At 37.9% G+C, this 24,442-nt stretch overlaps 4 protein-coding genes across 7 annotated transcripts; 2 read left to right on the top strand and 2 right to left on the bottom strand.

Annotated features, from left to right (window-relative positions):
- Nucleotides 1–259: 259 nt before the first annotated feature.
- Nucleotides 260–10,887, bottom strand: LOC115007049 (ubiquitin-protein ligase E3A-like). Of its 4 annotated transcripts, XM_029429723.1 has the most exons (12): nucleotides 10,448–10,644; nucleotides 9,111–9,281; nucleotides 8,333–8,379; nucleotides 7,383–7,651; nucleotides 5,796–7,000; nucleotides 4,946–5,090; nucleotides 3,914–4,119; nucleotides 3,049–3,213; nucleotides 2,011–2,166; nucleotides 1,848–1,921; nucleotides 1,584–1,727; nucleotides 260–1,251 (listed from the first exon to the last, which is right to left on the bottom strand). In XM_029429723.1, coding segments are annotated over exons 3-12 (2,487 nt in total). In that variant the 5' UTR covers nucleotides 8,335–8,379; nucleotides 9,111–9,281; nucleotides 10,448–10,644; the 3' UTR covers nucleotides 260–1,130. The 4 variants fall into 4 exon arrangements, with proteins under 4 accessions (XP_029285583.1, XP_029285585.1, XP_029285584.1 ...); XM_029429725.1 differs by lacking the exons at nucleotides 9,111–9,281; nucleotides 10,448–10,644 and adding an exon at nucleotides 10,801–10,887; XM_029429724.1 differs by lacking the exon at nucleotides 9,111–9,281.
- Nucleotides 9,363–13,888, top strand: LOC115007000 (survival of motor neuron protein-like). Its single transcript, XM_029429632.1, has 10 exons — nucleotides 9,363–9,450; nucleotides 10,115–10,152; nucleotides 10,457–10,534; nucleotides 10,820–10,882; nucleotides 11,635–11,736; nucleotides 12,173–12,276; nucleotides 12,938–12,986; nucleotides 13,185–13,247; nucleotides 13,336–13,458; nucleotides 13,748–13,888. The coding sequence occupies exons 1-10, from the start codon at nucleotides 9,363–9,365 to the stop codon at nucleotides 13,772–13,774; spliced, it is 735 nt and encodes a 244-aa protein (XP_029285492.1). The 3' UTR covers nucleotides 13,775–13,888.
- A 1,434-nt stretch (nucleotides 13,889–15,322) lies between these two features.
- On the top strand, nucleotides 15,323–16,534 carry LOC115007050 (cocaine- and amphetamine-regulated transcript protein-like). The gene is made up of 3 exons (XM_029429726.1): nucleotides 15,323–15,451; nucleotides 16,061–16,144; nucleotides 16,384–16,534. Exons 1-3 carry the CDS (start codon nucleotides 15,332–15,334, stop codon nucleotides 16,489–16,491), a joined length of 312 nt encoding a protein of 103 aa, XP_029285586.1. The 5' UTR covers nucleotides 15,323–15,331; the 3' UTR covers nucleotides 16,492–16,534.
- Nucleotides 16,535–17,810: 1,276 nt separating this feature from the next.
- Nucleotides 17,811–22,393, bottom strand: fam174c (family with sequence similarity 174 member C). The gene is made up of 3 exons (XM_029430501.1): nucleotides 21,893–22,393; nucleotides 20,658–20,780; nucleotides 17,811–19,488 (listed from the first exon to the last, which is right to left on the bottom strand). Exons 1-3 carry the CDS (start codon nucleotides 22,180–22,182, stop codon nucleotides 19,485–19,487), a joined length of 417 nt encoding a protein of 138 aa, XP_029286361.1. The 5' UTR covers nucleotides 22,183–22,393; the 3' UTR covers nucleotides 17,811–19,484.
- Between the last annotated feature and the right edge of the window lie 2,049 nt (nucleotides 22,394–24,442).

Here is a 24,442-nt window from a genome sequence, read left to right as displayed (position 1 = left end):
GTCACCACCGCTAAGCTAAAGGTGGCTAACGTTAGCGTGATGACCTCATGTCACCACCGCTAAGCTAAAGGCGGCTAACGTTAGCGTGATGACCTCATGTCACCACCGCTAAGCTAAAGGCGGCTAACGTTAGCGTGATGACCTCACGTCACCACCGCTAAGCTAAAGGTGGCTAACGTTAGCGTGATGACCTCATGTCACCACCGCTAAGCTAAAGGTGGCTAACGTTAGCGTGATGACCTCATGTCACCACCGCTAAGCTAAAGGTGGCTAACGTTAGCGTGATGACCTCATGTCACCACCGCTAAGCTAAAGGTGGCTAACGTTAGCGTGATGACCTCATGTCACCACCGCTAAGCTAAAGGCGGCTAACGTTAGCGTGGTGACGTTTAGTCTTTGAGCAACGAGTGGGGAATTGTCGTGTTTTAAGTCTTAACAAACCGTCAAAATGTTTAGCTCGAGTTAACCGCAGACTTTATTTCAGATATCGAACCAAAAACACACATAAAAAAAAAGGATTGACTTCAAGACGAGGGAACAGGAAGTGCTAAAATGCTGACTCAGGGTTTCTATATCCATGAAGAATCAAGTACTGGTGGTGGATGGAAACAAGCATTCAGTCGCATTTTCTTTTGTTGATTTTCTCTGAAATTGGGGTAAAATGCGACACGTTTGGATGGAAATCTCGCTAAAGACAATCGTTACAAAAGAGTCCCGTAAAGCTCAGTCCGACGAGAGCCTGAGGACTGAATCCTGCTACACCAGGAAGCACTGAAAAACACGAGGAAAGTCAAAATAAGTCAATAAATATACTGGTATTCACTAAAAATCCTGTGTATAAGTGCACTTTCACAGTTTCACAAATCAAATATTGTTCACGTTTGCCCAGAAACAGAAGAAATAATACTTTATTCAAGTGCTATTTGGAACTCTTTGGGAAACCTAAGTTCTGTATATGAACTAACTCTTGAAGGAAGTTAGGCCTCAGAGTGAAAAGGCCCTCAGTGGAGACGACTGGTTAGGCACGGGGTTATTGCAGCATTTCGTGTCATTTCCCTCTTTTTTTGTGATACTCCCTTTGTTTGTTGTGTGTGTGTTAAAACGCAGTCTGAAAACTCTTTGTGGATCCGTCACAGCATCCCAAATCCTTTGGCGTATGTGATGGCCTTGAGGAGTCTTTCTTTCAGCTTTTCCTTGGAAGAATATTCTGGGAGCAGCAGCGCGTTAAAGCAGGTGTGAGAGGTCGGCAGCCTGAACGAGAGGAGGAAAAGTAAGAGCATCACAACTGAGAAATAAGCTGTATTATCGCGTGAGTTTGAGCCTTCACAGAGTGTTTCGAAAAGTCATTTGATCGACACAAGAAGAAAACAACAAAGAAGTAACTAACAGTACATATATATGTATTTATATTTATATATTATGTCCGTTATGTCGGCAGGATTACAGAAACACTACCGGCCCGATTCTCATGAAACTTGGCGGACGTGTGTAGCACGGGCCGAAGAAACACCCTTTGAGTTTTGGTCGGGATCCAAATCTCCTAATCCAAAATAAAACCTGAATAACAGCTGGCTGTTCCGTACCTGTCTGTGTCTGAGCCATTCTTGGCGATGATCATTTTTAGTTTCCCGAGCCCGCCGACCGGCGCTCTGTCAGTGCCGGTGGTGAACTGAAGGAACAGCCTCTTCTGCTCCTCGCCAAACAAGTGGATCGTCTCCCAGAAGTCTCTGTGAGCAGGAAATAAAAGACAACATGAAACAGCGACGGTAGTGGTCCATTTGTATTGATGCGACTAAACACAGGACTGTTGTGCTGTGAATGTGCAGAAAGAGGAAACTGGGACTCACTTGATGATCTGACTGTCTTTGCTATAACCTCCATCGTACTCTGTCGTCTTTTCAAGTGCTTCAAAGTCAAGTTTCTGTGAAATCCCAACACGTTGCTCTGTCAGTCAAACAACACTCAGTACAATGAAGCCACAGAAATCTGAATGCAGGTTTGTTTCCTCACCCGGCTTCCACAGATCAGCAGCTCCACTTCTTCGGGTCGAAACAGATATTTTAGCGGAGACTCGTTTGTGACTATTAGGAAACCTTTTTTAAAGGCTTTGAATTGTCTCTCCACGCTCTTGTTCAGGATGTAATCAGCATACGTGTCCACAAACTCCTGAGGATCAGAGATGTAGAAAAGCAAAAACACCTGTTAAATGTACAGCAGTACGACGGCGTGTAAGGGCAATAGTAGGGAATAAAGAAATATATAAAAATGGAGCAGAGGGAGGTCGAAGTCCTAAAAAAACCCTTTAGATTAAATTTGTAAATTCATTAAAAAAATTATAATATTAATTATTAGTGATTCTGGGATAAAATCAAAGGATTTCATAATTACTAATTCAAAGTGTAATTTGGATATAAAAACACGCCGTCTGTGGTGAAATGAGGTTCATCCAACTTTGCAAACTGAAGCCATGAGGTGCCTCGACAAACAAAAACAAAAAACACATTTCTTCTCGTAAATTTGTGAGTTTTTTACCACTTTATAACAATTTTTAACAATTTACCACTTTAGTATTCTTCTCCCAAAATGTACCTCTTTAATCTCAGAGAATATCAGTTTCTTTCTTTAATTTCGGACGTTCCCTCGTCATACAGCAAAGCAAGTTCTCATGATTTACTTTCTTTCATAACTGCAGTAAAACGAATGTGCATCTTCGACCAACAGTGTATTTTAGTGGCGTTTCTCTACGTTTCCTCTCAAAAGAAGACGACCAACATTATGGAAACTGCAGTTTGAATTGCAGAACTTTCTGCTCTTTCTTCTACATCGAGTTCCTGTTGCTTGTGAAATGTACATTTAAAATCAGAAGAGGAAAAAGAAATATGTGCCAGTTATTGATTCTAATAATAAAGTAGCTCGACACATCAGAAACAACCTTTGTGTCGTAACTTTTTAAAGTAAATTTGATGAGGGAAAGTCGAGTTATATAGACATCAAGTCTTCTGTATGAACTTCACAGCAGCCACTCCCACACTGTAAATGAACGTTCACCTGTCTGTTCTCCTTGGTGACGGGGATCTGCTCTCCCTCCTCCTTCAAGTCGTATAAAATGGGGTTTCCAAACAGGTCCGTGTGAGATATCTGGTAGGTGAGCATCATGTCTTTCTCCACATCGCCGCTGTACTCAAGCAACTCCTTCAGACTCTGGTAGAGAGCCTGCAGGAGGACGAGAGGAAACATCTGCTGTTATAGAAATATGCTTTGTTGTCTGGAGTTAGTTGAGAAGATCATGAGTTAGCTTAGCTTAGCTTAGCATACACACTGGAAACAGTTAGCCTGGCTCGGTCCAAAAGTAGCAAAATCCACCACCAGCTTCCCTAAAGCTCAAAGATTAAACCGTTTTATCTGATTTGTTTTAAGATATCAGAGTAAAAACAACTTATTGGAGGGTTTCGTGCTGGAAGTATTTATTTACTTGGCATTGTTGGGGATAAACCCAGATTATTATGGCATTTCAATTCAAATGTATTTGTCAGCTAAACATTAGAGGTGCACAGTGACGTCATTATCTGTACCGGAAGTGGGCGTGGTTTAACCAGGAAGTCACGTCATTCATGAATAAATCATATTAAATGCAATTTCCCTTTAAAAGCATCAAATGGATTTCATATTGGAAAATATTTAATTATGAACGTGCAGTAGCTGCCGTGTGTTGAGAAAGCACAATATAATACAAATACAACAGACAATCCATGTGACAGAAATGATGATGTGATCGTATATGAAAACTAATCCTACGTTAAAACAAATATTAAACTCTTAATTGTCCTGATTCTACCGCTCACATTACAACACGCTACACACCAAAACACAGATCTGATGTTTCACAGTATAACTTTAAGGAACGTTACTGAACTGGATGAGAGTCGGACAGGTCCAGGTAGATCCCCTTCTTGCCCATGAGCTTCCTGTAGACAACCATAGGGAAGTGCACGTCCAGGATGCAGTTGTTGTAAATGGCGAGTCCCAGGACGAGTCCAACGAGGGTGTACTGCGCCTCGTTCTCCAGCGAGGAGGAATTAAACCAAAACAGTTTTGTGTCGTCGTCGTAGCTGAACATCCCTGTTCAGGAAGTCACGCAGAGAGAGAGAAACACAAGTATGTAAAGGAATAGTTTAGTTACTGTGCAGATATGAGCGTGGTCTCAATGAGCCTCATTCACCAGAGACATTTCAAAAGCTCACTTCTAAAACATTCACACAACAGTCTGTTGATTGTTGTGTATCTGGAAGATAATAGCTAAATCTGCTTTAAATCATCTCTTTTAGAGATTAATGTTTTTCTATGCATGGTCCTTATTATTTTATAATTATTATAATAATAATAATTATTATTATTATTGACATTTTTGTGCAAAAATAATTAGTTATTGTGTTTTCTTAAATTCTACAGTTTGTATAATATAGGATTTAAATTACAATATTTATAATACTTTTTAATAGTTATTTCAAAAACATTTTTACAAAGCTTTATGGTGTTTTGAATAAATAAACTCAACACAAACACTTCAACACTGAACAAGTAATAACATCCATGCATCCCACTGTGACGCTCGAGCGTTCACTTCCTGCAGAAGTTCGTCCACTTCCACAACTATTAAAGTCTTTTTTTTACTTTTCTTTTTTATTTCTGCGAGCACAATAACGGGGGGAAATGGAAGAAACCTGCTAATTAGGATCAGCTGGCAAACGCTTTCAATTTATAACGTTCTCATAATTATAAGAACAATTCTGTGGTTTAAGGACATGTGATGAATCTCACTTTCATTTTGGTGAAAGAGACCAAATAAAGCAATCAAGTGCATTTCCTTAAAATGTTGAGCAGTTCCATTAATGTGATATAAAACAATGATACATGAGAAGAAAATGTAAAAACGTTCATGTCTCACCTATGTCGGGATTGAAAATTTCCTCCAATACCAACTGGAAGAACTCCTTTGAGACGCCGCCCTCGTCAACACCTTGTTCCCCCTCAAACTCCACAAACAGCTGCTTCTTCAGGTCGGACGGGTTCTCCATGGAGATCATCTCCAGCTGCAGCACAAGAGGGAAGACTTGAACTCCGTGACAAACACAGCAGGACTTTATTTTTTTCACGATTCCAATAGATTTCCATTTGAATGATCCAATATTGATTCATAAAATCCAGAGATTTATCTTTAAATATTTGTCTTTTCCTGTGGATGGGTGAACCGTGGTTTGCATCAAAACATGCTGGTAGCGCTGTGTGTGTGTGTGTGTGTGTGTGTGTGTGTGTGTGTGTGTGTGACACATTTAATAACACAAGACAACTTTACCGCTAATTTCTTCTCTGCTACTCAACCACACATAACTCTCCTTTAACATACATAACATACACATATGTATATATGTATATACAAGCTAAAGCCAACTAAAGTAAAATACATTTGTCACATGATCTACGACAGGCAAACTGTCATATCAAAAGGTCTGCATTAAATAATGGAAATGGGCACGAACCTGACCTCGATTCAAGCCTGAGGGGATTTTGAGAAACAGTGGGCAATCGGGTCCAATCAGATGAGTGCAGAGAATAAAGGTTTCTTGTACAAGTTACAGCTTCTTTGAGTACCTTTTAAAAGCGCTCTATAAATAAAATGTATTATTATTATTTAGTTCTCTGAGAACAGTATTCGTATTGTACACTGATAATCAAACCGATATTGAATCAGTGGCGATATCCGGCCCTAAACAGTAACATGTGTTTCTGCGACTCACTCTGACGAGGGCGTCGTCGATGATGTGGTCTCTGCGTACTTTGAGCTTCAGGTAGGGGTTGGGCTGCTGGCCCTGCACCATGCTGTAGAGAGCCGTGAGGCGCCGCTCGCTGTACATGCGGATCCTGTTGTCGTAGTACAGTCCTTGGTTCTTGGTGATGACATTGAGGATGAAGGGGCAGCTCTGGAAAGAAAACTTGGTTTCGGCGTTGACCTTGAAGAAGGTGAAATCTTTGTCCATCTCCACCACTTCGTTCAGTGACTCGTTGACGAAGTCCTCGTGGGGGATGAGGGGTTTAAGGCTGTCCAAAGTTCTGACCCCGAGCTCATTCTGCAGAGGATCGACCCGCGGGCCTTTCTTATAGAGCCGCTCCTCACCCAGCAGCTCGTGCAGCGTGAGCTCATCGGACTCGGGGTCTTCCACGTCCTCCTCGTTGTGCTCCACGTCCACTTCCCCAGCCAGGATACTCGCGTAGAAGGCAACTTTTAAACACTGCGTCGCAGCCACCACCGTCTCGTCGTCATTTACCAGATTTCCGCCGTCATACTCGTTGCTGACGACGGTGAAAGTGATGAGCTGCTGGAAGGTCTCCATCATGCGCCGGATGTGCGGGAGGCCGTACACGGACCAGAGCTTTGACAGCCTGGCGAGCGCGGCCACCGGCAGTTTGCTCATTGCTTTGCAGAACTGTGGCAACGCCACTTCCAGGTACTCGGGGCTGTGGAGGTTACTGTTCTCCAGCACGATGACGAAGATATTCAAGTAATCTGGGTTTGTCTCGTACACGTCAAGGTACTCCAGGTCAAGCTCCAGGTTTGGAGTGAGGTAAATGAGTGCGTTTACGAGAGCTGCATCTACCCGGTCGAGGCTTAGAAGTCTGTCGTAGACCCTCCGCACGGCGCCGATGTCCACAGAAACCTCACAGGGGTCGAACGATTCATTAAGACCCTCGTCTGGAAAAGCGGCTGCAGAGGAAGCTCCCATCTCCTCCGGGGTTTCCTGCTCACTCGGCTTTTCCTCGTCTGTCGGCTCAACAGAGTCAAGGTTTTCACAAGTGTTGGGTTCATCCTTCCTGAAACTCTTTATCAAGGAGTCTGTGTTGGAGAAAATCCTGCCGATGATGCGTATCAGAGCAGAGTAGTCCCCTTCCTCCTCGCAGAAACTCAGGATCATACACACGGTGTTCTCTGTGAGGTAATTTAGATCTGCACCAAAAACAGTGAAAATAAAATGTTATTAACGGCGTGAACGATTCGGCATTAATAAATAAAGTATATCCGATTCTGAACTGGGAGTATCGCTGAATATCAGGGTTCACCATAACCGTGATATTTAACAAATATTGGTATCATGTTAATAACACACAGATGATAATAGCGTGTAAATGAAAGGTGTAACAATCTCGTCTTTCTTTCAGATTGCAGGTCAATTTAAAAGTTAATTAATGGTCTTCTTCATTTATTTAATTGGGGGGGGGGGGGGGGTTCATTTAGAAAGTTAATCTCACTTAATGTTCTTTAGTGATCGTGTAGTTCATTTAATAAAAACCACAGAAGTGACAAAGTCCATGAGTCGGCAGTACGGTACCTGAGAAGTCTTCTTTGGCGGAACACAGGTCCGTCTCGCTCATCTTATTGTCCAGGTCAGAGTCTGGGTCTTTCTTGGAGGGGTTAGGATTACAGAGTTTGGCATTAATCTTAAACAACTCAAGCGCTTTGGCGGCTGCTGAATTGTTATCCAACGACTGAAAGTCACAACATGATGCGCAAATCTCATTCGTGCAGTCGCCATTTCCACAGCCGTCGGTTAACTGCCGAAAGTAGCGCTCGATTAGATGCTTTGCAGTCGCTCTGTTCCTGCGTAAGGAAGTCAGGAAACAGGAAGTCAGACGGAGGATTTAAAGTCATCTGAGGTTTCAACAGAAGCATTAACAAGGCTGCGACGATGAATACATTAATATCGACTTATCGTACAGAATATCGACATGAACTTGGTCTTTTTTTTTACGTTATCGACTTATCGTCCACAGATCTGGCGTGGGAACATCTTGGGTTTGAGTCGAATGACAGAGAAGTGTTGTTGTCGTCACTTATATCGAACTTATAGTGAATATTAAGGACGAATAATGTGGATTTCTTTCAGCCGATAATTACCTGCGTCTCAAGGCCGATACCGATAACATAAGCGATGACTACATACTGGATGTACTTACTTTGGAATCACACACACACACACACACACACACACACACACACACACACACACACACACACACACACACACACTTCATTGTTTTTTGAAAGGGTGTATAATTATTATTCTATTATATCTTTTTATATCAGTGGCATGAAATATCGTTTATCACAATTATATCTGGGACAATATATCGTCCAACAAAAGCAGATTTTATGACAAGCCGAGCATTAACATTCAATTCAAATAATAAAGACTACGACATAATGACACAGAGGAAAATGTTATTTTAACTAATTGCATGTTTATAAGTTTAGCTACTAGTTTAAATAAGAGTGACTTACATTCGGCTGGATTCAGGTACACTCCTGCAGACCCAATGGACAGTCCTCTGAAAGAAAGGGTTAGCAAAAATGTAATAAAAGAATAAAGAATAGAGAAAAAGGTTTTTAAGTCAATGAGAAATGTTCTTGAAATACTTAATGACTTAGTGTTGCCAAATAATGACTTAGTATTGCCAAATAATGACTTAGTATCTCAAATAATGACTTAGTATCTCAAATAATGACTTAGTATTGCCAAATAATGACTTAGTATTGCCAAATAATGACTTAGTATCTCAAATAATGACTTAGTATTGCCAAATAATGACTTAGTATTGCCAAATAATGACTTAGTATTGCCAAATAATGACTTAGTATTGCCAAATAATGACTTAGTATCTCAAATAATGACTTAGTATGGCCAAATAATGACTTAGTATCTCAAATAATGACTTAGTATTGCCAAATAATGACTTAGTATTGCCAAATAATGACTATGCATCTCAAAATAATGACTTATATGAGATACTAAGTCATTATTTTGAGACGGTTTCTTATTATAATGACTTACAGGATCTTTCTTTAATCACAGAAATGGGATTCCTTATAATAACCCTGGTTAAATCACATGTAGCAGTTTTTATTAGCCACACTTCACCTGACAGCTGACTGAGGCTAGCTGTCACAGCTCTGCTATTACTGGTGAGAGGAGCCTTTAGCTAGCTTATTATCTCTCACACGCACGCGAGCTAAGGAAGTGAACACAACACAACGTTAAAAGCCAGTTTAATGTACTTACCTGTGATTTTATCAGGGTATAGTCCTGTCTGTCTGTCTGTCTGTCTGTCTGTCAGTGACAGTGCAAAAATAATCTCCTCTTCTGTTTGACACACATTCAGTCGCCACGAGACGGTGCGATAAAAGCTGCTTTCATGTGTTCACAGAAACGAGTCTGAACCCGGATGTAAGGCTGACAAAGTTAAAAAATCAAAGGTTAATACTTTTTGTTTGTAAGTCAGAGCAAAATACCCTCTCCTACCATCTTGTAAACATGAGCGCCATGTATCCCGGCATGCACCGCGCGGCTGTCAAACATCATGCCCCCCCCTCCCGCCCACCTCCACGAGCCACCATAGACTGTATTTCTATTTTATTTTATTAAAAAACATTAAAATGTTCAGACATTTCAGGCATGTTCTCAACATAATGAATTTGAATTAATAAATAGAAATACTAATGATGATTAAAACAATTTAAAGGGTTAAGTAAACATTTTTAATTAATAATCTTATAAGTAAAAATTCAAAAGTAAGTGAATGTATACAGTACAACTATAGACTGTATTTTAATTTAATTTAATTTAAACATTGAAATGTACAAAGATTTCAGACATGTTCTCAACAACTCAACATAATGAAAAAAAAAAAAGATAATTAAAACAGTTAAAATAAATAAAATCAGGGTAATAAACATAAGAAATATCACATTATAGTGTGTAAGCACTGTGAGCTCTTTCACTTTTGGTACTTGAAATATATTTTGATGTTAATACTTTTGTAATTTTACTTTTGGTACTTTAAATATATTTTTGATGTATTTCTACACTGTGACTGGTATTATGAAAAAGAAAACAACAAAAACATTATTGGTGCCTAAGAGTTATTTGACTCTTTAGCTATTTTTATTTTATTATGTATTGTATTTTATTAGGTTATAATTATGTTTATGTTTTGTGATCATACTAATGTATCCCTTTCCATATTGCTGTACATTTTCTACTTATCGTATTTTGAAAGATGTAAGCGGAAGCCGTCACCTCACTTCCGGTGAACTTGACGCAGGTGTTATTTTTTGTGGTTAAATCTTTACCTGTGTGAAATTATTGTTCCCGATTGTGTTGTCAGCAATGGATGAACTGACAGGAAACACTGTCCTCAGTGGACTCTGTACGGTTTTATTATTTTAATATTTATTTTCGATGACTAAAAACGAAAAATCAAGCTAACGAAGTAGCTAGTTATAGCTGGCTAACGGCTAACGGCTAACTAATACAGCCAGACTCAACTGGCGGTTTGGCTAATTTTAGATTGTTTGCTAGCTAAAAGTTCAAGTTACCTGCTAATTCAAAAATCTTACTTTTCGCAGGAGGAGTCCGTCACGGCGGCCGCCAAAGATGAAACTTCTCTCATAGAAGCTTTTGAAAACACTTTGGACATTTCCCAGGTTTGTTAAAGTGTTATACTTTATAGTTTTAATGCAAATGTAACATAAATAGTCCTGGTTTGGTGACACGTTCCTGTAGCTTTACCGGTCAATTGTCAAATGAGGGGAGAGAAAAGTCCACCAAAGTCCATTCATAATCCTGGCAATTTTAATCCGTGTTAAAAAAAAATCAAGAATACATGATATACATAAATAATTATAATAACGGTAATGTTACTAACATACATTACTTGGTTTAATTTACAATTCAAATTACAAGTACATACAAATCTGTCTGTCTGTCAGTGGGCGGTGGGGGCTCAGTGTCAGGCGGTGTGGTCGGAGGACGGGCTGGTGTACCTGGCGAAGGTGGTGTACCTGGCGAAGGTGGTGGTGTACCTGGTGAAGGTGGTGGTGTACCTGGTGAAGGTGGTGGTGTACCTGGTGAAGGTGGTGGTGTACCTGGTGAAGGTGGTGTACCTGGTGAAGGTGGTGTCTCATTATGTAACAGAAGTTCTGACACTAATGACACCTAAGAAAGCTCCATTTGCTGAAGAAGGTCATTGAATATGAGCAAAATCTCTGGTGGGATAAAAAAATGTATTTAAAAAAGCTAGTTCGGGAGCCTTGAGTTAAGCATATTTAATTTTTTAAATGAAAGCTAAAATATTTATTTTATGACTGCTTTAATGCTCTTTAGTCCAATTGGTACATTTAAAAACATTACCCCTGCTAAAACCTTTACATATAAACCAGGTTTTCACCCTTTAAAAACCACACAGGAAACCCATGTAACAATAACTTAACCTTAAACCGGTTTGAGAAACACTGTTATCGAGGGTTTGGCCACAGAAAGGTTGAAAACCACTGCTTTAATTGAACCCTGCAACACTTTCCATCAACAGGACTGCAGTTAGAAAAGGAGGAACATTTAATTCAGCGTATAGTAAATAGTATGCACAGCTGCATACAAACGGAAATATTAGTGGAATTTTAGCCATTTAAACGGCTTAGTAGGAAAAATGTATTTTTCAGAATAATGACAAGATACTGAATATTTTGTGCATGTAAACGTAGTCGATGAGTAAAGTCTGTATTCAGTGTTGCTGTCTGTGTGCCAGGACTGGAAACCTGCTGCTCGATGTCGGGCCGTGTACTCGGAGGACAGTCTGGTTTATCCGGCTGTCGTCCTGTGGGTCAAAGGCAGAGCCACAGCGGGCAAGGTAAAGACCTGCACCTGGATGTCAAACCCGCTCACTGGAATGTGTCCAAAGTGCAGTTCAGATTCAGAATTTAGTTCTGAACTCAGAAATCCTCGTGAGAAATCCAAGATTAAAGTCGTGAATGTAGTCGTGTGTCTGTGACATCCCTGTTCACTGTCTGGTGTGATGATGGCAAAGTGAAGCCATGTGGTTCCTTGACTTGTCTCGTAAATGTATGACTTCACAATCGAAGAGGGGAGTTTTGTAAATTCACCACATTAATCTCAGACAATATCCAATTTTGTTTTCATAAATTTACGATTTTAATCTTGGAAATTCATTTTTCTTTTTGGAATATTATCCTCTTTTTTTTAACCTATAATGGCCGTCGTACACCACCATGATACGATAAAAAAACACAAACATTTGTAATTTAAGATTTAGTTTGGCCCTGCAGGGCAGCAACTGGAAGTCCAACGTAACCAGCAGCATCAACTTGGACTGGAGGAAGAGGAAGAGGAAGAGGAGAGGGGAGAACCAGGAGGAGAGAGGAAGTCAGCGGTGAGTTTCCATTACTGCTGATGAGGAAACTAAACAAGCTCAGAGTTTAGGGGGATTTCATCCCAACGGTGCCACCTGTTGGAGGATTTAATCCACCCAGAGACACATGGAGGACGTTAGAATCAATAAATACATTTATACATTTATAAATAAATACTGGAATTAATAAATAAAAATGGAAAAGAATAAAACTGTTTTTAAATGCTGAAATAGTACAGACATAATCTAATGCAATAATAAATCAATAAAAATACATGTGAAAAAAATATATAAAATAATAAATAGATAAAAGCGTAAATATAAGTGGTTTTTAAACAACTTAAAATAATATATATATTTTTTTATGTCCTGTTTAATTATAAACTTTTATTTTTTTTGCAGATTAGGACTAATAATACAAAAAGTTAATTAATAAATAATGACATAATATTATTATTATAGCTAAAACTACCCAGCAGTATATTAAGTAATTACAAGTAGTGACAAACTCATTAATGCTTCAATAATTCTAATATAATAAATATTATTCTGAGATGTGCCATTCTGCATAATAAGTACTTTTAGCAATTGCACATTTTGATACTAATACTTTTGAACTTTCACTTAAGTAAAATTCTGAATGCATGATTTTTACGCTGTAGTATTACGACCTTTACTGCAGCGACTACATATCAAGTAATGCAAAGACACGAACAGACGACGGCAACGACGTGAAGAGTTGACTCTTCGGTGTGAAAGCACCATCAGATTTCACCTCTGACCTGCAGGTGGTGTGTGAGTGTGTGTGTTGTGTGGTTTGTGTTGTGTGGTTTGTGTTGTGTGTGTTGTGTGGTTTGTGTGTTGTGTGTTGTGTGTCTGCAGCTGAAAGAGGAATCCAGTAACAATCAGAGTAAAGTTAAAAAGAACAGACACCGACCAATCACAGCTTCTCTTTCTTCCCTCCGTCTGCTCCTCCACCTCCTCGCTCCGGGGTAAAACAGACACTAATATTTTATTTATTTATAAGTAATATTCCGCTCTTTGTTGATCAGTCTGACTCGGTGTCTTCTTCCTCTCCAGGACCCCGTGTCCTTCATCCCTCCTCCTCCTCTCTGGATGTTCTGCAGCTCTGCAGACGTCGACGCCTCCTCCTGCATGTTGATGCTGTGGTACATGTGTGGCTTCCACACCGGCAGCTCCATGGTGACATGTTTAAATCCTCTTTAACTCCACAAACACAACAGACCTCTGAGCTGAGCTGTAGAGTTTGAAACGGAAGAGAAAATAACTTTGGGGTCAAAAGAAAGCTTTGCCGTCAGTGACGATGCGAAAGATAACCCTATTTATGTTTCTAATTGCTTTTATATTTACATTTAACTATTTATTAATCCTCCGAACTCCTGCCACAGAATGTACACACGTCCAGCCAGTCTTCATTTATGACAGAAAGAGTTTTCAGGTCAAACTGAACGGACGTGTGTTTGTGTTTCAGGCTCAGCAGTCGGAGTCCAAGGACTGAAGTAAGAACACACAGGTACACACTCAGGTATAGTGTGTGTGTGTGCGTGTGCGTGTGCGTGTGCGTGTGCGTGTGCGTGTGTGTGTGTGTGGCGATGCAGCCGGGACGATCCTGCTTTTTAGTTTTTCATTGAAAGTGTACTTGTACATGAGTTTAATGTTTTCATGCTGGAGAACTCCGATGGTACTGGTACTGGTACTGACCCAGCAGTTTGTGTTCGGAGAGTTTAAGAGACGTTTGTTTGATTCCATCAGTGACTCATTGAAGATTAAATGTTCAGAGGGAAAAGTATTTTGTTATTAAAAACTAAAGGGGGATAATTGCATCTTCCTTTTTATGTTCTCTATAAAGTTGGATCAATATTTAAAGGTTCAGTTCACGTAAACTACTGTAAATATATTCCCTCTCCGTCCGTGCAGAACGTCGTCAGACATTATTCCTCTGATTCATTCGGACCCCTCGTGGTAAATCGCTGGATACGATGTTTGATAAATGTTGACCTCGTCAGTCAGGAGCTAAACTGTGAGGAAGATATTAACACTTATTATGTGCTTTGACGTAAACGGTGACACTCGGAGACCCTGATGCGTCACGCCACTTCCTGTCAGTCTGAGTCTTAAAGGAACATTCCCCCTAAATCTCACTCGGCTGTCAACTCGTGTGAAAAACAACATAAATATTGTATGGGAAAATTGCAATAAAAATATAAAAGACACTAATGAACATACAAATAGAACAATTTAAATATGAAAAATAGACTTAAATCACAAGAATGTAAATACAAGGACAAGAAACAAGAACATAAACAATGAATAGAACAATTACAATAATGGAAAAGAAACAAAAAAATACTTTAACAAGAAAATAATAGAAAAAATACAATAAAAATAAGATGTAAGATAAATATGTGAAGAAAATACTATAACAATTATTGAATAACATTTTCAGCCAAATGGTTTGACTGGTCTTGAAAATAAATTCAGATTTGAGTCGAGCCCAGAGAAATATCTAAATATCAATATCAGGCACAAATGTATAAAACGAAGGAACAGCGACGGAGGTGAAGCCGGAGCAGAACAGTGGAGAGGAACGGCTCGTGTTTTCAGACTCCGCTGCGTTCACACATCTCAGACATCAACTTGAGTGAGTTCAGTGTTTTTATTACTGATTTAAAACGGACTAAACTACAAAAATAAGAGCAGAATATTTAATGTTATTTCATAAATGTGGATATTAATCTGTTATGAAAACAGTTGGTCACAAACTTTGTTTCTGTTCTCGGAGGATCCAACGCAGCTTTTTAAAAATCCCTTGAAACAAATAAACTTCCTGCCGTCACTTCCTGTCTGACGGAGCGGAGGTTCTTCTCCCCGCTGACCTCGGGGTGAGTCTGCTGGTTGTCTCATTATCAGCAGGTAAATATTGTCCCACTGACGTCAGAGCTGCTCGCATATAAAATGTGTGAGGCTGAGCCCTCAGTATCCAGAGGACAGTCTGAGGCGTCCTGCGTGTCTCAGCATCCCTCAGTGTCGCGCCCTGTCCGAGTCCATCAGCGCCATGGTCAGTGGCAGGATGCTGCTCCTCAGCGCCTCCTGCTGGCTGCTGGTCGTTTTGGGAAGCAGCGAGGAGCGATCGCCTGAAGACGACGCGATCAAGACACGAGAGGAGGAAGAACTGGTGAGTCCAGACTCGTGTTATGGAAGAAAAACAAACTAAGAAACTTTCTTAAAATGTTCATTATTTTACAAAGTCATTATTTTGTGAAAGTTTGTCATCTGTGAACATTTTTAAATTGTTGAAACATTTTATTTATTTGGCTTCTAATTAATTAATTAATTAAAGGATTTGTTTTATTTTTTTAGATTTTACAGCCAAACTACAAACAAGGCTGAAAATACTAAATATTTACTGCTTTGAGCTTTTATTTTGAAAATGATTAAATGGTTTTCTTGCTTAAAATGTTTTCTATGGCTTTATTTTGACATATTTTAGACCATTTAATAATAAATAGATTCATTAACAGTCTCGTTGGTTTCACTGAAGAGTTTTAAACCATAAGTTTCATAAAGAAGCAGGTCAATATAAGATTCAGAAGTAGGTTTTCTCATACAAGGAATTTGCTTTTAAAAGACAAATTACTGTGAAGAATATGTACTAATACAACTGAATTAAAAGTAGAAGAGCTGTGCCGTTTTGGAAGTGGATCCTGAGATGTCTCTGTTCACACGCTCAGAACTTATTGAGGCAGCAGACGTGTTGAATATTTATATTTCTGTCTGTCCGCAGATTGAAGCTCTACAGGAAGTCCTGGAGAAGTTAAAGAACCAACAGCTGCCGTCATCGGAGAAGAAGCTCGGCTGGGTTCCTGCAGTACGAAGTCTCCTCATTTTATAAAGTGACATTTAAAGAGAACAGATGTGAAGTTACAGCTGAGGTTCAAAGTTGATCAGCTTTATTTATTTACTGTATTTCAAATCTGTTGATACTGAAAAAGATTCAGATTGTTAGTATCCATAAAGTGCAGCTTGTTTATCTGAAGGAGCTTCATATTGTATCCTGTTGTGTATAATTTAAAGTATTAACTGTGTGTGTGTGTGTGTGTGTGTCAGTGTGGTGCAGGCGAGCAGTGTGCGGTGCGTAAAGGTTCGAGGATCGGGAAGTTGTGTGAATGTCCTGGAGGAACCGTCTGTAACTTCACCGTCCTCAAGTGTCTGTAGCAACTTCCTGTTCTGAACTACAAAATAAAGGCAGCTTTTTCAAAACTCCACTATTTGTTTTTTGCTTTTTATTGATCCTTTTGTATTTTATTCATTTCAACATCCTGCTGCATGTTTCTATTTAATGGTGGAGGTTTGAGCACTTTTTTGTGGGAGGTTATTTTGAATAAATTGAGTGAAAATTAGTTATAATTTCATGTGCAGAACACTATTCTACAACGAGGACCCTTGAAGGTCAAATAAATATGAATAAATAATTACAGCTGGGGGAGGGTCGAAATATTCTGAGAAATAAATTTGATTGAAATCATAATTTTACGAGAAGAAAAAACTGAAATTATTAAAAGAAACTTGAATATTCTTTGAGATTATAATTTATTTTTGGATCAACCTCATTTCTGATTGTTTTCCTGCAGATTTATGTCGACATGTGTAGTCAGGAAAGAGACCAACGTGCAAAAATACAATTAATCACAAAGTCCCTATCGTAAGGGACCTCAAACACGTTTTAACGCCTTAACTAATGAATCTCAAACATTAATTATCATAAACTTATGAAGTGATGACATGAATGTAAACTGCAATTTGGTTGGTGGAGGTATATAATAGCGACGTTGTAATTCCAGTTTACAGCTTGTTTAAATACTGGATACTGGAAGTTTATTCCATTCAATTGCAGCCGTGTGTGAAAAGTCTCATCTGTTGAGCTGCGTCTTTTCTAAACTAACAGTCACTCGTCCCTGAATCAAACTTTAACTCTGGATCTAAAGAAGAGACGGCTTGTTGTTCGACAACCAAGTCCACAGAGTGGCCCCAGGACACGCCCTTGAGGGACCCCACAACTTATAGATCTAGCTTTGGAAAAAGTCCCATCGATATCCACGATCAGGAGAGTTTCAGAAAAGTAGGTTTTATTGTGAAAAGCCTCGAATTGACCAACAAGATGTGACATGACGATAATACAACGTGTAAAGGCTGAACATGCTTTATATTAATCTGGTTTCAGAAACAACTTCAGTTCAGATTTTACCACAATTTAATTATTTTAATAGAAATTGTCCCAAAACCTGTTAAATGTAGTGAAAGTGAAACTTCTCTTGCAGACCCACAGATTTTGTTTATTCTTCCATTTAAACTACAAAATATCAAAGATGCTGAAATGTAACTTTTTTTACATATTTTTTTTCAAGAAGTCTCCTGGAAAGAACTTAATCACGAACAAACACTTAAATACTTCAAATTATATGTGAAGGTAACCTGAGTCTTGTAGTCGGTGGAAAGCTGAACATTAAAAAGAAAAAAGGAAGTTGGCAAGAACACAACGTGGAAAATGAATAAATAAATAATTAATTCATATTTATTTGGCTTTAAATGGAGCATTTCTTCTTATACTTCGTAACAAGATTTATTTCTGCATTAAAATAAAATAAAGTGTAACCAAATAACAAAAAATCATCTTTAGTCAACCTGTGCCGGATTCTCCAGTTTGGGGTTATATAATATTCTTATATAATTTCTCTCGTCTCCAGATCTGCCGACTGGATTAAAGAGAAACTTGAAGGAATGTTTACGTTTGTAAAACTTTCTCTGCACGTATAATATTTTCAGGAAACTCAAAAAGCTATATTGCAATGCTGGATTATCACAAATCATTCCCATGTGGTTCTACGTGTTCCTTTTCACACTACGAGCCGACAGTACAACGGTAGCGGACAGAAGAAGGTGCAGTCGTGTTGGATAATTAGGTCAAAATATACATACACGTGAAAATGAATGCGTGTTTTTCGGATACGCTCCAAAATGTCATCCTTGGCCCATGCGACACCCTTCCACCAAGTGTCATAAAACCCGTAATCCTGCGGACATGATGAAAACTGCACGGGGTATATCGTCTTTGTTTGCTAACTAACAGCCTCACACATGCTGACAAACCGTTGTGCAAGTAGATCAGGATGTCTGCAGAGAGCCAACTCGGCTCCCTTCTGTGTTTACTTTGTGTTTGAGACGACACATAACTCATTGTTCACACTGTACTGTTAGTAATGAGAGAGCATTAAATTGCTTGGTTTTTGAATGGCATTTGGTGTGATAGCTGTCCACACGCAGCAGAAAGGCACATTACTGTTCTCGTCGCACATGTAACCACTCAACAAGTTCTATCGATTAATTGAGAAGCTAAACATAATGTGGGTTGATGTTTGGAGTAAGTGGGTGACTCTATTCAGAAGAAATTCAGGGGGTGAGATGCATGCCGAATGGAAGAGTAGGCGCTTAAATGATAGAAAACATCAATAACATCTTACAGCATATATACCTCCGCTGGTGACAGGGGAAGTATTAAATTGCTGGATTTATGAATGGAGTTTGGTGTAGCACTGTGTAAATTACTGACATGATTCATGTTTATTTGGAAAGCTGTAGGAGGCCGGAGAGTGGAAAGTCAGCACGAAGGGAAATAAACCAGAATCATCCGTTAACACCTCGTTTTAACTTGTACACGCCGCCTTCACACGAGAGCAGAAATTAAACTGATGCAGGAACCAAAAAAGTCCAGATCTGAGAGTCAGCAAGTCTGGAGTCAGTCTGCAGTAGTTCAAGCACAAAGTCAGAGCAGAAAAAACTGAATGAAAAACACAAGATCTTAGAAAAAGATGATAATAATGATAATAATATAATAATAATAATAACAATAATAATGATAATAATAATAATAATAATGATTAATTGGGTAATTATGATAATTATCCACAGAATTGTCACGTCTGCTTCTCCAGAAACTCTATTCTATTATCCAATACCACCTTAAAAAAATAATGATTATCCTGCTCGGGTTCTTGGAGCAGCTTTGGCGTTAATCTTCAATAACAGTTTGGTCCATTTCGTCTTCCTCCTCCAGTCTTTGGTCAGTCCTCTCTCTCCGATACATAATCAATAAGATCAGCTGACAGTAAACACGACTCCGTCAGGTGACGACACGACGACTCCGACAGCACTCATCTAACAGAGACACAGATAACACCGATCAGATCAACACTCACGTGTTCCAGGTCAGGATACTGAGCACTGACTGTTAACGTCGTTATAACCTGTGCTTTTTTAAGAAACATTAACTTTGGGTATAAACAACAATTACACCTTTAATTTTAGAAAAAGTAACTTATTGTTAATCTTCTCTTTTATCCGTTACCGGTCTTATCGGATTTATTTATTTTAAATAATTAAAATAAATCTTTTGCTTGTTTTTTATTAATTATTGTTTTATTATAACTTTCTATTTTTATCTTTTTGTATTTTACTGTAAATCGTATTTTTTCTTATTTTTAATGAGATTTTGAATATCACTATTGCCATTCTTCTTGTATTTAATTTATTTTTAGTCATCTCTGCATTTTTGTTTTTATTTATTTTAATGTAAATTGCATTTCTTTTAGTTTTAACTTATTTTTTTATTAATTAATTTTCACTTAGATTGTTAATAATATTATTATTTTATATTTCCTTCAACTCTAGTTTTGTTTTTATTGTATTTATTTATGTATTCATTATTATATTTGGTTATTTTAATTAATATTTATAATTCCTCCATGTATAGATTATTCTTTGTCTTACTTGTATTTGGTGGAATAATCAGCTTTGGAACTACAGTTCCCATAATGCTTTGAGTGATGTAAACAAGAAGTATAGTCTTTATTAAAAGTGTGCCAAATGATCTAATAGGAGATAATGTTTCCAGTGTACCCGTGGATTTGTATGGGTACAAATATCACGGGATTCATTTGATACTGAAGAAAACTTCAAATGTTCCGCAGCATCTTTTTTTCTACGATTTCTAAATAGATTTATGGACGTTTATTCTGGGTGGACATCAGAGATAATAATGTGTGTGTGTATATATATATATATATATATATATATATATATATATATATATATATATATATATATATATATATATATATATATATATATATATATATATATATAAAAAAAATATATATATATATATATATATATATATATATATATATATATATATATATATATATATATATATATATATATATATATATATATAAAAAATATATATATATAAATATAAATATAAATATATATATATATATATATATATATATATATATTCTGTGTATTTGTTGTTGACCTCTGACCTGCGGAGGCTGCGAGCTTCATACAGCGTGTCGTCCTCGTCGCTCTCCACCGCCTCCATCTCCACAGAGTCGTCGTAGTTTGACAGCAGGCCGTACTTTTTCTTGTAGGCGGGCCTCTTCAGCCTGTCAATCAAGTAAAAATCACCATTATTACCAGCACTAAATGTTTTTTAATAATTATAATACAAGTCTGTTTGGTGCTTTAGATGCTGAACTTAAGAGTGGCTCCAACCGCAAAATAAAACACAGGAGTCGTAGTTTACAGAGTACGTACAGCTGTAACCTGTACAGTCTGTAAAGCACACCGAGACAAATGTATAATTTGTGATATTGGGCTATACAAATACATTTGATTTGATTTAGCTGATAAGAGACAAAGTGTTAAATTGAGAGATTTATGGATGGAGTTTGGTGTGACGAGCACATTCAGGGGAATGATGACGGTATTGTCAGTTTTTAGTGATAAAGGATTAACTGAACTGGTAAACTGTTCTTTGATAACACGACTCGCTGTGTCTTATTTTTAGCAGGAAAAAAAGCTTTACATTTTCAAAACACAATGAAAATACTGTTATAAGGGTAATGTTAGTTATGTCAATTTATTAGGAGGTACAGAAGTATTATTAGTATTGCTGATAAACTGAATAAAACTGATTTATTTATCACTAATACTGATAAAACAAAAAGGGTTTAAACTACCCATATAATAAGAAGTAAATATCGTGAATCCTTAAATTATTAACTCATGGATAAAATACAACATAAAACTATTTGGCCGTTTTATTTTCCTGCAATATTTAAGAGAAGTATTAAATCACGAGATTTATGAACGGAGTTTGGTGTGACGTCTATCACCTCACAATGGATTTATTTTTACGAAAGTATATGTTAGCTTTTGTAGCAACAGAAAAAAGTTTTACTTTGTATTTTGTGAATGTGTCACCTATACGTTCCGTTATTTACTAAATCGCTTCTTATATGAACGGAGTTTGGTGTACTGATATGAGAGAGGTCTTTAAATTGTGAGATTTATGAATAGAGTTTGGTGTGGCGTATATCCAGATACAGGTGATTGGATGCAAGTTTTTCTTTTACGAAAGTATACGTTAGCTTTTGTAGCAGCAGACAAAAGTTGTATATTGTGTTTTGTTAATGGGTCACCGATACATTTATTTACTAAACCTCTACTTTTATGGATGGAGTTTGGTGTAAAGCGGAGTAACAGTTGTCCTCACCGCACAGCTCGGATGAGGAAGTAGAGAACTCCGATGATGGTGATGCCGATCAGGACGTACAGGGCCCTCTGGATCATCGAGCTATCCAGCCCGTTAAACAGCCCTCCTCCGTGGCCCTTATGACCGCCGTGGTGTGTGGAGTTCCCTCCGCTGCTGGAGTTCGTCACTGCGGGTATGGTCGCCGCCGCTGTCCCCGGCACCACTGCAGGCTTGATCACTTCCTCCACCGCGGACACGAACACCCAACATATCGGTACAAGAACCGCGGAGCGAAGTCTGTTAAAAGTCATTTTAACGTCCAGAAACACTCCGCGCGGACTAAAAGAAGAAAACAACGGCGGTGGAGTTTAACTTGTTGAGCCGGAACCGGGGTATAAATGGGGGGTTTCCAGATATACACGTCGCGTTAGCTGAACTTTTTGATATTAAAGTAAATATCCCCAAAAAAGTAGGAAGTTAACATCCACCTACTGCCGACGTCAGGCGTGTGGGTGGGGCAAGTTCTCCCTCAGTTTGACTCTCAGGTAATTCCTGCTAACCAATCACAACAGTGAATCCAGACATCTGCAAGTTTTAATGCAGGGTTTACATCCAGTACATTTAGTGAAGCTTTAAATTACTAAATGTGTATCAACATAATGAAATGTAAAATGTTCTGCCTTTTTGTCTTTCTGCTTTTATTTATTTTATAGAAAATTGTTTCAAAATCTGAACTACGTTTTCACATAAAAGGAATTTGCTTTGGTGCATAAACACAGAACGAGAAGATTAATACAAATAAAGGCAGGTATTGAAAAATGCAAGAAAATAATAATAGAAAAAAATAATTTAAAAACACATTTAGAAGTGGTAATTTTGGGAAGAATCTTGCAAAGGTTTACAGTACCAAGTATATAATAAATATGCAATGTACAAAGATATAGTCCCAATCACATCTGTCTGTCCGTTACATTAATGATATTTTCTAACAGATTTTAGCTGAACTGAAGAGCGGCTCCTCCAGATTTAGAAAAACATGAATCACATTCTGCAAAGTCTGAATAGCTACTGGTATGAAGGAGAAATCTTTAAATTGTGAGATTTATGGCTGGAGTTTGGTGTAATGGGTGTCCATGTACAGGTATCAGCAGATGTAAACATAAATAAAAATATTTTATATATATATATATATATATATATATATATATATATATATATATATATATACATTCTATAACTGCTTTTTTATAATATTTTAGGGATATTCTACTAATATCTTTTTATATACTTTGCTAACAAATATTGGATATTCTGTATTGATATTCTTTTAGATATGTTACTAATATTCTTTGGGGATATTTTCTTCTATTTATGAATATATTTGGGATTTTGTACTAATATGTTTTAAAGATGTTGTACTAAGGTCTTTCTGAGACTGAGAGGTAAGAAAACAGACACATATTTGACTGAAATAAATACTGATATAGATTTTGATAAGGCAGAAGCAAACTGCTCTCTGTCCTCAGCCAGATCAATTATCTTTCCCTTTAGAAAATTCTCATATTTAACTAATCACACAATGAGTCGTAGGCATGTGACTCCACCTGTACACCGGAGGTAGTAAAGGTCATAGTTCACCAACAGATTTGTAACTTTTCTATAGGAGCAGTTTTCGGCCCTCTGATTTTACAAACCTCTATTTAATACTTAATAACTTATCATGTAAACATGGTTAATATTAATAAAAATAAAATATAGAAGTCACTTTATTTGATTAAATGTTTTAATTAATTAATTTAATTTTTACACTTTAATTATCTCTTACTTTAAATGATAGCGAACACAGAGTTAATGCGTTATTGACATCTTTAACCACAAAAAAATTAAATAAACTGAAATATGGTTAGTATGCACATATTATGTGACTGAAATATATTTTCTTTGAGGCACCAAAAATACATTGTGCCTTTTGAAAAGTTGTTTTCAATTTGTTACTTCAAGGCTGGATTACTGCAACTCATTGTTATCAGGTTGTCCCAAAAAGTCGCTTAAGACTCTTCAGTTGATCCAAAATGCAGCGGCACGTGTATTGACAAGAACAAGGAAACAGGATCATATTACTCCTGTATCAGCTGCTCTGCACTGGCTCCCGGTAAAATACAGAATAGAACTCAAAATCCTTCTCCTGACTTACAAAGCGATTAATGGTCAGGCTCCAGCATATCTTAAAGATCTCATAGTACCTTATAAACCAACTAGAGCATTACGCTCCCAGACTGCAGGGTTACTTGTGGTTCCTAGAGTCTCTAAGAGTACAATGGGAGCCAGAGCCTTCAGCTATCAAGCTCCTCTCCAGTGGAACCAGCTTCCAGTTTGTGTTCGGGAGGCAGACACACTCTCCACATTTAAGAGTAGGCTAAAGACTTTCCTTTTTGATAAAGCTTATAGTTAGGGCTGGCTCAGGTTTGCCCTGGATCAGCCCCTAGTTATGCTGCTATAGGCTCAGACTGCCGGGGGACACCTCCCTGCTCTCCTCCTCTTCCTCTCCCCTCCCCTCCCTCTCTTCCTCTC

This window comes from Cottoperca gobio, chromosome 4, assembly GCF_900634415.1.
Source record: "Cottoperca gobio chromosome 4, fCotGob3.1, whole genome shotgun sequence".
Classification (NCBI taxonomy): Eukaryota; Metazoa; Chordata; class Actinopteri; order Perciformes; family Bovichtidae; genus Cottoperca; species Cottoperca gobio.
The sequence above is the reverse complement of the archived record's forward strand: the minus strand, read 5'-3'. Positions and strand labels throughout refer to the sequence as shown.

Coding starts and splice junctions, on each gene's coding strand:
- LOC115007049 (XM_029429725.1), bottom strand. Junction 4,120..4,945: donor AATTTTCAATCCCGACATAG/GTGAGACATGAA, acceptor CTTCCTGAACAG/GGATGTTCAGCTACGACGAC. Junction 2,167..3,048: donor TCACCAAGGAGAACAGACAG/GTGAACGTTCAT, acceptor TCTGATCCTCAG/GAGTTTGTGGACACGTATGC.
- LOC115007000 (XM_029429632.1), top strand. CDS start 9,363: ATGAGCGCCATGTATCCCGGCATGCACCGCGCGGCTGTCAAACATCAT. Junction 10,535..10,819: donor ACACTTTGGACATTTCCCAG/GTTTGTTAAAGT, acceptor TCTGTCTGTCAG/TGGGCGGTGGGGGCTCAGTG. Junction 13,459..13,747: donor TCCACACCGGCAGCTCCATG/GTGACATGTTTA, acceptor TTTGTGTTTCAG/GCTCAGCAGTCGGAGTCCAA.
- LOC115007050 (XM_029429726.1), top strand. CDS start 15,332: ATGGTCAGTGGCAGGATGCTGCTCCTCAGCGCCTCCTGCTGGCTGCTG. Junction 15,452..16,060: donor CACGAGAGGAGGAAGAACTG/GTGAGTCCAGAC, acceptor GTCTGTCCGCAG/ATTGAAGCTCTACAGGAAGT. Junction 16,145..16,383: donor AGCTCGGCTGGGTTCCTGCA/GTACGAAGTCTC, acceptor TGTGTGTGTCAG/TGTGGTGCAGGCGAGCAGTG.
- fam174c (XM_029430501.1), bottom strand. CDS start 22,182: ATGACTTTTAACAGACTTCGCTCCGCGGTTCTTGTACCGATATGTTGG. Junction 20,781..21,892: donor TTCCTCATCCGAGCTGTGCG/GTGAGGACAACT, acceptor CTTGATTGACAG/GCTGAAGAGGCCCGCCTACA.